Below are 10,955 nucleotides of genomic sequence, written 5' to 3'. Positions count from 1 at the left end.
CTAAGTATCCATAAAATGTTTACATAAATGGAAATGTTTACTAGAAATCGAAAGCATTAGAGATCGTCGAACACTTGCCACTATGCCAACCACTGTCATGCCTCGATTTTAACCTGTAAAATTATTTGTAGGGATGAGTACTATAAATAATACTTAGTAGGAAGCACTTAAGTAGATGATAAAAATATATATTTTCAGAAATGCAAACTTTATTCGATTGTGTCAACGTCAATTTCAAGCGAATTGGTGATCAGTCAGCCCGCTTACTTTTAGGTTTTGATAACCCCATTTCATTTATCATAATCATCTCTTCATATCTTGTATAAACCACCAAACGGTGATTCCATCATGAGTAACACAATAAGAAGTTTAACGCAAACGAAAACATATAAATCTTAAATCACTTACAAAAGCGCCGAAACACCCCTACCTTAATGTTTGGAGTTTGAATATTCTTTCGTGTCCAAAGGAATAAAAAGCAGCGCACTTCTTCCATTTTCTTTAGAAATTTTAGATTTAAAGTACTTTATGTTGATGAAAGAAAAAAAGGCGAAATAACTTTATGCATGAATATGATAGTTTGGGCAATAAAACATGGCTAAAGGAGTTGAAATTGAGAAGCCGGCTGAGCATGCCATTCCATTTACACCAGAATTCTGTGTCTGTACATGAGAGAGAGAGATGGGATTATAATAAAACGTTACTTATACGTGTGAGTTGGGGACTTTTAAAATAAAAGGGCAATTTTAATTCAAATTCTAAGTAAAGCAGCGGTGGTAGATGTATTTAAAAAAAATGCAGGTTACACTCGAAGAAATGGGGGTAGTGGTTGTATTTAAAATTGGAGGTTACAAAAGTAAGTGGGGAGGTTAAAATTTAAAATATTGACTTTCAAATTGATATTGAACAGGACGTACAGTAGCCTCCAAACTCAATAGCAATTGATGATTATGGTGGTTAATTGTAAGTTGGAATGGTAGTTTTATAATTAATATTTTGGACCATAAAAAGACAAAAACTTCCAAATTCAAATGGCAAAATGGGATAGGGACGTGCCATTATAATCCTTTGAATTCATATGGCAGTTTACGGGAATCAAATTGGTTCGTGAGATAATCAAACACTAAATGATAGTTTTTCATTATAAAAAAAATGAAACTAATTGGCAAAGTAGTTAATAGGTTTGGAATTTATTAATATGCAAAGTGGGTGGGGGGCGTTATGGCCTTTTTGAAATGTTAGTTTTCCAAGAATAAGTATGCACGTGCCTTTAGAAATTGTGGGTGGTTATAGTTTTGAAATGTTAATCTTCAACGAATGAACAGAGCACGTAACTTCCCAATGATTTAACGACAAAATTTTATTTATATAAATATATATCTTTTGATAGTTAACAACAAATAAAATGGAAGTTTATTAAAATGGTAAGTTGGAGTATAAATGATGGATGATGAAACATGCAAGTAATTTGTCCAATTTCAAAAAAAATAAAAAATAAAATAATTTACATAATGGAAACCGAAATGTTAGTATTAAAATAAAGTGTGTCGTAAGAAAAATAAAGTAACCAAATTAACATAAAATTTTGTCGATTAATAGAGATTTTAAAACCTTGTAAAATTTAAGAAAATCAAGTATGCGAAATTTTACTTTCATAACCAAAGTTTAATTTGAATTATTAGGAAGTGTCGTAGCGACATAATAATGACTCAGATTATATTTGAGTCCCATAAAAAAAATTTATTTTGGGGCAAAACAAAAAAAATATATATATTTTTTTCGATCGCTACAGCTACCACCGCCAACAACCACAACCGTCATTTGCAAATTGACCCCAATCTGAAATTGCAAGCAGGGCCCTTCAATTTTACAACACTAGAACCCCTGCACAAACCCTAATCCCCCCTTCTCTGCGGCACCGCACTGCAGCAACAGCAGCACCCGGACGCTGCTTACGCGGCAACGGGCGGTGGTGACGGGCGCGGCAATTGTGTTAGTGTGATTATGATTTGGGGAATGGGTAAAAGAATAAATTAGGGTTTGTAACACTTTCTTTATTCTTGAATTGATGAGTTGAAAAGTACGTCTGGGTAATTTCAACTTTAAAATCGTAATCAGTAAAAAAAAGGACTAGAATTTATTCTTCTTTTACGGAGTAGCGTTACCTAAAAGCAAATAGAACCGCCAACAGAGCTTGGAGTCCATCATAAAACATCCATTTCTACGCTCTATCTTTGCTAATCTTCACCTGTCAACACACAGGCAGATCGGATAATAATTCAGGCAAGTCCAGATTTTTGCTACAGAATCATATGTATACACGTAATGTTCTGATTCAATCTGTGGATATTTCATTTTTATAGTATTTTTTTAGTTATTTTGTATTGAATTGATTGAGTATTCATAGTTATGCACTTATGCTGCAATTTTCCTGTTACTCCGTATGCATTTTGTATGATTAGATTCGTATATGAATGCAATGATCACGAGAATTCAGTTGATCAGCTTCACTGAATAATTTATAATTTAGCTGATCGAGTTTCGATTTGTTTTGCTTTTGTCAATATATTCTCTCTATTAATTGATTTGAATTAAATGTATACACGTGATGTTCTGATTCAGTGTATTGATCTCTCATTTTTGTTGTTTTTATGTTTTAATTTGTGTTGTTTCCATCCATACTTTTTATAAGTACATCTCACGCTAAGTTAATCCCTAATAAAATTTGAGAATTTTAAAAAAATACTATTAACATCCACGTCATTTCTAATTTTGCTCTTATTAAATCCATTCATTTAAATATTATATATCTACGTGAATTTTATATTCATTCTACTTTAAATACATTCCTAACACTATAGATTCATATAGTTTCTAAAACCATAAACTCTTTCAAAACAAATGAATGAAATAATAACAAAACAAGGGATATTTAAAATGAGATAAAATAATTATAATTGAATTACAAACAATAATCGTTTCTAACATTTATGATTGGTAAACTCGTCATTATATCCGAGACGACAATTTTTTTTTTTTTTTTGGCCCAAAGAAGGCAATTTTATCTTTAAAGCAATCATACAAATGATAACGTTACTAAATCATCCGTCGGATGTCAAATTTCTATACGAATAAACTTAGAATAATATTAAAAAAAAAAACATAAAGTCAAAAACAAATTTCAGTTTCTCAAATCCCAATGTAGCTCTCTCTCTCTCTCTCTACTTTTTATAATCACTCATTTTCCACTGTAGCTTTCTTCTCGTTTCCAGTTCTTTGATTTTCTTTTGCCAAATTTGGGAATGGAGGTTAATTTATTCCAATCTTTAGTGAGATAACTTAATCAGATTCCTAATATGCTGTGTAATGGACAATAATTGCAGAAAAACTGCTAAAGAACTAACATGTAAAAGAGCATGAAGAGGGGCGATGACAATCCTCTGAATCTGGATATTTTTTCTTCATTGCAGCAAAAGAAATGCATAGGATGAAGGCAGATGATATTTTGGGGAAATCTGTTTTGGGGAATTTGTAAGGAAAATATTGGAATATGAATTTTAAAAAAATACTATTAACATCCACGTCATTTCTAATTTTGCTCTTATTAAATCCATTCATTTAAATATTATATATCTACGTGAATTTTATATTCATTCTACTTTAAATACATTCCTAACACTATAGATTCATATAGTTTCTAAAACCATAAACTCTTTCAAAACAAATGAATGAAATAATAACAAAACAAGGGATATTTAAAATGAGATAAAATAATTATAATTGAATTACAAACAATAATCGTTTCTAACATTTATGATTGGTAAACTCGTCATTATATCCGAGACGACAATTTTTTTTTTTTTTTTTGGCCCAAAGAAGGCAATTTTATCTTTAAAGCAATCATACAAATGATAACGTTACTAAATCATCCGTAGGATGTCAAATTTCTATACGAGTAAAATTAGAATAATATTAAAATTAAGAGAAAAAACATAAAGTCAAAAACAAATTCCAGTTTCTCAAATCCCAATGTAGCTCTCTCTCTCTCTCTCTACTTTTTATAATCACTCATTTTCCACTGTAGCTTTCTTCTCGTTCCAGTTCTTTGATTTTCTTTTGCCAAATTTGGGAATGGAGGTTAATTTATTCCAATCTTTAGTGAGATAACTTAATCAGATTCCTAATATGCTGTGTAATGGACAATAATTGCAGAAAAACTGCTAAAGAACTAACATGTAAAAGAGCATGAAGAGGGGCGATGACAATCCTCTGAATCTGGATATTTTTTCTTCATTGCAGCAAAAGAAATGCATAGGATGAAGGCAGATGATATTTTGGGGAAATCTGTTTTGGGGAATTTGTAAGGAAAATATTGGAATATGGGGTGGATGAAAATAGTATTTTCTTAAAATTTAAATTTTTTAACCGGGATGAATTTAAAGTGAGATGCACTTATAAAAAGTGTGGATGCAAATAGCGGTACCCTTTATTATTCTTATTCGAATATATCTCCTATATATTAATTAAGTTTTTTGGGATTCATTATATATCTTTATTTTGCAATCTGTTTCCTGTTCCTGGAATTTCCCCTCTTTAAGAGAAGGTATTTTTGGGCTGATATTTTATTTTCTTATACTGGTTTCATGGAGGACTTAGGATTCGGCATAAGATAAATGCCGTGTGGCTCATACCGTAAAGTTCCATGTCCCCACATTTATTACTTCTGCAAGTATTGATTTTTCTTTTTGGAAAATTTTTTGAGTGTAGTTAAGCCAGAAAAATGGAGGGGACAGTCTTCACTCAGGCTCTGGAAGGAATGAAGCATGTCAAGTCAGAAGAGGGGGTGATGCTCACCAAACCTTTCCTTAATGTTTGCAAGCAAATTTTACCTGTTATAGGTATATGTTTACGTTCATTTATCAGATTCCGTTTTTGTTTTGGAGTTCATTTTGTTTAATTAAACAATTAGACAGGCCATTGAGTATATTTAATTTGAAGTTCAAATTATCGCTTGGTGAAAGATTTCTGACCCAGTAATGCTTCATGCTGGATGTAGTCGTTTGGACAGTGCCTATAGTTTGCCATTACTTATTAGTGCTTGAGATGAAGATCCATGTCTTCTTACAGCATGATTTTTAAGATGCCAATAACTGAAATTCTTTGATTCCCTTATGCGTGAAATCTATAAACTGACGACCATTCCATGTTTGGTAGTTGGAATGAAATTTGCATTCTATACTCTCAACCCAGGGTTAGAAGCTATAGCATACAATTTATGGAAAATTATATGCATACAGGGTCTGGAGGTTTGGGTGTGAATTCTACATGAATGAAGCCATTTATTATCATCTCCCACAATTTCTCTAAACTGCAAGCTCTTTTCAAAATTTAAAAAAAAAAATGCCTGTTCATGTAACGGAACGACCAATGGATTTCATTTTGTTTATACTAATTAATACCAGGCTATGTGTTAGTAATGCATCTGCTATACTTGATATTTCTTATTTGCATGTTAGCATAAAGGTTCTGTTTCAGTCTTGTTTTTCTCAGATCTCTGGGTAAATTTGTTAGTTTGAAACGGGGGTGTTATAATAATGCCTCTTCCACTCGAAATGTATAGTCATGTTCCTTCTGGCCTGGCTTATGCTGTTTGGCTCATTTTTATCATGCGCTCAATGCAGACAAGTTTGGACCTGCAATGGCACTTGCCAAATCTGATAATGGTGGTAATATAATCGTGAGACTCTATCCCTCCATTCTTACGGAAATAGAGCTCGTTCTTTTTGTTTCATTAGCTTGTAAATTGATGAATGTGTTCACATATGAGATTTTGTAATAATTTTTTGAATTTAATGTTATTTATATATCCCTTTTCCAAATGTTGGGATTTGGTTGATTTCCCGCTTAACTTGTTTGCACCCTGAGATAGAAATTGGGGTTGAAGTATCAGTTATTAGAGGCTGCTTCTGTAGCTGTAGAGTCCTGAATATGTTCTATTCTTCTTTATGCATATGGATTGACCTATCTTGGTGATATCTTCCTTAAAATAGTGTATTAGTTCTTTAACTTTTTTCACTTAAATTAACAAACCAATGTGTGTCGACTATTTGTTAACCCATTCTTTTCTCTCAAATTTTTTTTTTTGGCTTTATTATCTAACCAACTTATATCTTCTCATATTTTCTATAGAGGTTAGAAAACAAGTATTTGTCCAACCCTACACAATATAACCACTTGTACAGCATGGTACAAGAAGAGGCTAAGACAGCTAAAGGTTCATCCAGTTGTGCTGATGGTCTTTTGTGGTTGACGAGGTAAGTAAAAATTTACAGCTTTCACCTTCTCTTTGCTTCCAGGTATAGCATTTTATTAGCTTTTTTTTTTTCCATTCCAGTATACACCAGCATAATGCCTTCTAGCTGCCATTCACTGAACGCATGAAAAATGTAAATATTAAGGATCACCTCTTCCAAAACCACATGGAAAAATTCTTCATGGGTAAATCAACACCAATGGCCTGTTGATGACTTCCTTAACCACTTTTTAGAAACGAGTGAGAAAAACAGTCCTTGTTTAGAAAGATATCCTCATTTGTTGGCATGATCCTTTTCTTTTTTTCAAAATTCTGCTGTAATTTTGAAGTTTTCACAAGGAAAATCAGGAAACTAAAGTTTGTTGAGGCTTCACAACTTGACTAATGCCAAAACTCCTACTCTAACATGCTTGCGTGAATAAAGAGTATATATGTTAAACATACACAAACATTGTGATATTTACTAGCATGAGCTTGTGTGTTTCTGAAGAATGATGTATTCTAGTATGAGTCAACTTGTGCATGAACTCCTTAGGGCAATGGATTTCTTGGTGGGATTGTTTCGGAATCTATTGGAGCATCAGGATTGGTCCATGTCCCAAGCTTGCAGTGATTCTTATGGCAAGACGCTGAAAAAATGGCATGGTTGGCTGGCCAGATCAAGCTTTACGGTAAGTGCTTTTTTTTTTTTTTTTTGATAAGTACTTTACGGTAAGTGCTTTTATATGATATGATGTTTTAAATTTTAATGTTTATTGCTTGAATTTTTTTGACTTTCAATGAGTCAAGTCAAGATTTTCTTTATAGAGGCCACTTAAATTGTAATCAATAATTAAGGGATATCGTCATTTATACCTAGAGATGTTTTGAAATTGAGTACTCAATAGCTCAAATAATTCGTGTAAAAAGGTTCGGTTAGTTAGCCACAACGTCAAAGCTCCCTCCATGTCCGTAATAGATAGAATTTGATAATTTTATACATCTTAACCACTGTATAATTTGAAGTGACATAGAAGGCCCTGGTGGCCTCCAATGTTCTATTTGCCAGTTCCGCAGCACATAGATCAAAGAGCAGGAGCATCTTTCTTATTCACATGTTTTTAATAATGTCGTTCATACTTTCTCATGGCTTACAGATTTATCATCCTTCCCCTCGGTTGAATTTTTCATATAGCAAGTATTCGTGCCATATTTCATGCCCATCCCTTAACCAAAAGGAAAAGTAGTTGCCAGAGCTTCGATTCTCCTGAAGGCGTGCACGGAAACAGAAATTGGAATGTTAACACACGTTTTCTGATCTTTTCACTTTACGGTCGGGTATATCTTTTCAAATGCTTATCCCAAATTGCAATTACAGGTTGCCATGAAACTTGCCCCTGATAGGAAGAAGTTTATGGATGTCATAGGTGGCAGAGGCGATGTTAATAGTGATATGAAAAAATTTTGCACCACTTTCTCACCATTTCTCGAGGAGAACCACAAGTTTTTGGTAAGTTCTCTAGCTAGAAGAATCTTAAGTTTCTATTCATCCTTTGTTCCCCGATTCTCACTAAGAATTAAATGAAAAATAAACTATGCGGGAGGCTTAATTCAATATGTACACATGTATACACAAGTGCAGTAATTTGTTGTTTTCTCCTAGCAGGCTAGCGTTGGAATGGATGTTATTAAAGCATCTTAAACGGTGGTTTTATAATGCTTTCAGCAGTAGTTCTTGGAGTTCATCAATACTAATATCCGTGCCATGCTTTAAGGTTTTCTATTTAAGGAATAATGGAAACATGTAATAATGCACTGCATACTAGTTTTTCGATATGGGAATCTACAGTCTATAAAGTTTTCTATTTAAGGAGCTAAGCTATGAATTTGGGAAATTTAGTTTAAATTGTGAGTTTTTTAATTTAATGTGGAATCTTGACTTCCTTTGGATAATAGGAACATGTTGTTGATCTTGATTTTTGTGCATACAACGTGGTCGAAAGATCTCAAGGCCTCTCGCATCTATGCGAGCCTATTCCTGCACATTGCGACAAACATTAGCCACACGTGGCCTTCTTCAGCTGTGGAGGAGGCGGCCACGCGCACTCCAGACCAAGTGAGTTGAAATAATATATATTTGAGTATGGAGGTGCTTTGGACACGAGCCTCTTATGTTAAAAAAGGGGTTCGATTTTGAGAGAAATATATGTGCGTAAAGAGAGCAACAATTACATGTTGAGAGCATAAATTTGTATTACCTCTAGAATGACACATTGTGTGAGTTTTTACAGTATAAAATGATAAATAAGAACCGTAGGATGTAAAGACTCGTGATGTCATCCAAATGGTTGTGGCCTCTTATCATAGTTATCAATCAATCATAAGCATTTAATGTTAATACTATTTTGTTGCCCAAAACCCGACTTGACTTAGATTTGACCTTTTTGGTTGGGTGAGGTGACAGTAGCAGTGAATTATCACATCACCCACTTATTGAAGATTGTATGAAAAATCTTTCGTCAAGCCCACATTAACCTCGCCTCATCTATGGAGGTTCGGTTTATAGGGTTGACTTCAGCAAATGAGTTCAGCCTCTTCGTAAGGGTTTGACTAGAATTGCCACTTGACAGAATGACCTGGAGTGCAGGCCTAGGTTCTCTTGCAATGTTATTGCCATGTGGTCTTAAAGCCTCACCGGTAGAGACATAACATATGGTCATCCTGTGAGATGGAGAAATTTGATCTCGAGTTTGTGATATTTGTCTAATCGAGCCTTGCTTGTGTTTAGTTAAAAGTTGATAAAAGTAAAAGTTAAGAGTCAAAATATAATTTTAGTTACACATTTTTATGAAGTTCACAACTTTCGTAAACTTTTAAACCATATATTTCATTATTATTTTTATTTTTTATCAACAATTATTAAAAATGCTTTTTTTTAAAAAAAAAAAAAACAAAATCAAGCTGGGGCTAAACGTGGTGGATGAGAAAGCATTACGAGTTGTCCTTGTTAAGTAATCAAGGATGTCATAAACTACTTGATTAGAGGTGGGGACTATGATCCTTGTCTTCATTCCGATTCTCCAGGGAATGGGAGCAAGGCATTTTACCATTACTACTGGCAATGGATCTTATATTCAAACTATTCTTATATTAATAATTTAGAGTTGGTCGAAAAATATTTTGATACAGCAGCAATGGCCTTATCTTTCCTTCCATTTGGCAGATTTAATTTACTGCACCTCAAGACAATTAATTTTTCATCTATAAGAAACCAAGAATAATTAGCTCTTATTGTGTTTCTTATCAAATAGAAAAATACAAGAAAAAAATAATTTATTTTTTAAAAACCACAAACAAATAAAGTAAGTATTAAATTTGCTTTTCCAAATGAACAAGAATTGGTTTAGAGTTAACTATGCTAAATCAAGCATGCTTGAAATAACTTTTCCGAGTAAATAAAAACTGGGTCATTTTTAATTATTTTTTAGAAGCTTATTTATTTTTCGCACCTAAATTTTCTCTTTGCTTCTGGTTTTCCTTAACAGCCATCAGGAACCAACAAAGCAATGCCATTGAATTGAAAGGTTTTGTTTTCACAGCAATTTGGTTGGGATATTTGTATATTTTATTCACATCATTTGGATGTAAAAATACGAAAATAAGCAACCCAAAAAGGAGGTTTATATGTTTTATTTTACAATTATTTTGAGTCTCTCTTCAACTTCATATAATAAGGATTGGTGCATAAATTAATCCATGGAGTGGCACTCATTTTTCTTGCAAAGGGTTGGTTTTGTCATGGCTTCCTAAGTCCATTTCATCCATAATCAATCCATGCATGTTTCTTGAATTAGAAGGAGCTAATAATAAATGGGGACGAAGATGAAGGGTCTTTTGAAAGGTCTTCGATACATTTCTCAGATATTCGGTGAGTATTTGTATTTTGATCCTCTTATCTTGATTTTTCGAATTAAGAAATCTTGCAGTCGTGATCCTATTGTGCGTACAATTTATTTTCCAATTGTATAATGCAGAGGAGGAGAAAGAAGCAGAAATGCAAATTGGGAATCCCACAGATGTAAAACATGTGGCTCATATAGGATGGGATGGCCCTTCTGCTTCAATTGAAAATTCACCAAGCTGGGTATAAATTCCCATCAAAATTTTCCCCTTTTTTTGGTTAAAAATAATTAATCGATAATCCCATATATTTAATGAAATATTAACAATTATTAATGACATTTAATTGCGTTATTATGTGCTGATTATGTTTGCAGATGAAAGAATTCAAAGAATCAACAGGAGGATTCCAATCAGCACCTTTAGGGGAACCTGGAGACTCTAAAGAGAACCCTGAAGTTAAATGGGTTTCTGAAGGTTTGGTTATGTTTATTTTATGTGCAATGAAATTTTTGATTCATTAATAAAGTTATGTTTTCGAAGATTTGAGCTAAAACAAGAATAAGACTATCGTGTTTAAGATTGTGTAAGAAGTTGTCATACACATCATAATATTGGAAACTCCAACCATTTAGATACTACAGACATGATTAAAAAATTGTTGATTCTTGTTTAGTACTGTCTAGTTCAGTATATCAATACTTTTTGCTCTATTGAAACATTTTTCTTTTGTAGATTCGAAAAAAGGAAGCAGAGAACTACC

At 33.0% G+C, this 10,955-nt stretch overlaps 2 protein-coding genes across 5 annotated transcripts in view; both read left to right on the top strand.

Annotated features, from left to right (window-relative positions):
- Positions 1–1,814: 1,814 nt before the first annotated feature.
- On the top strand, positions 1,815–8,373 carry LOC111391412 (glycolipid transfer protein 1-like). 4 transcript variants are annotated; one of them, XR_002702110.1, is made up of 7 exons: positions 1,815–2,283; positions 4,768–4,898; positions 5,682–5,737; positions 6,190–6,314; positions 6,849–6,984; positions 7,450–7,591; positions 7,671–7,759. XR_002702110.1 is itself a non-coding variant. In XM_023016625.1 (7 exons), exons 2-7 carry the CDS (start codon positions 4,781–4,783, stop codon positions 8,351–8,353), a joined length of 672 nt encoding a protein of 223 aa, XP_022872393.1. In that variant the 5' UTR covers positions 1,818–2,283; positions 4,768–4,780; the 3' UTR covers positions 8,354–8,373. The 4 variants fall into 4 exon arrangements, 3 of the variants coding, with proteins under 3 accessions (XP_022872393.1, XP_022872394.1, XP_022872395.1); XM_023016625.1 differs by lacking the exon at positions 7,450–7,591 and adding an exon at positions 8,249–8,373 and having other exon boundaries at positions 1,818–2,283; positions 7,671–7,802; XM_023016626.1 differs by lacking the exon at positions 7,450–7,591 and adding an exon at positions 7,956–8,218 and having other exon boundaries at positions 1,820–2,283; positions 7,671–7,802.
- The window catches only part of LOC111391414 (CRIB domain-containing protein RIC6-like), a 12,369-nt gene continuing 9,735 nt past the window's right edge, over positions 8,322–10,955 (top strand). Inside the window, exons 1-4 of the mRNA XM_023016628.1 lie at positions 8,322–8,408; positions 10,147–10,220; positions 10,327–10,436; positions 10,570–10,669. Of these exons, the coding sequence (XP_022872396.1) occupies positions 10,163–10,220; positions 10,327–10,436; positions 10,570–10,669 (268 nt within the window). The 5' untranslated portion in view covers positions 8,322–8,408; positions 10,147–10,162. The remainder of the gene's footprint in view (positions 8,409–10,146; positions 10,221–10,326; positions 10,437–10,569; positions 10,670–10,955) is intronic.

The sequence above is a fragment of the Olea europaea genome, unplaced genomic scaffold (assembly GCF_002742605.1).
Source record: "Olea europaea var. sylvestris unplaced genomic scaffold, O_europaea_v1 scaffold792, whole genome shotgun sequence".
Lineage (NCBI taxonomy): Eukaryota > Viridiplantae > Streptophyta > Magnoliopsida > Lamiales > Oleaceae > Olea > Olea europaea.
This window is presented reverse-complemented; position numbering and strand designations above follow the sequence as displayed.

What these genes read in the sequence shown, in the direction of transcription:
- LOC111391412 (XM_023016625.1), top strand. Translation starts at nt 4,781, where the DNA reads ATGGAGGGGACAGTCTTCACTCAGGCTCTGGAAGGAATGAAGCATGTC. An exon ending in GCAAATTTTACCTGTTATAG is followed by an intron (nt 4,899 to 5,681) that starts GTATATGTTTAC and finishes CGCTCAATGCAG; the next exon opens with ACAAGTTTGGACCTGCAATG. An exon ending in GGTCTTTTGTGGTTGACGAG is followed by an intron (nt 6,315 to 6,848) that starts GTAAGTAAAAAT and finishes TGAACTCCTTAG; the next exon opens with GGCAATGGATTTCTTGGTGG.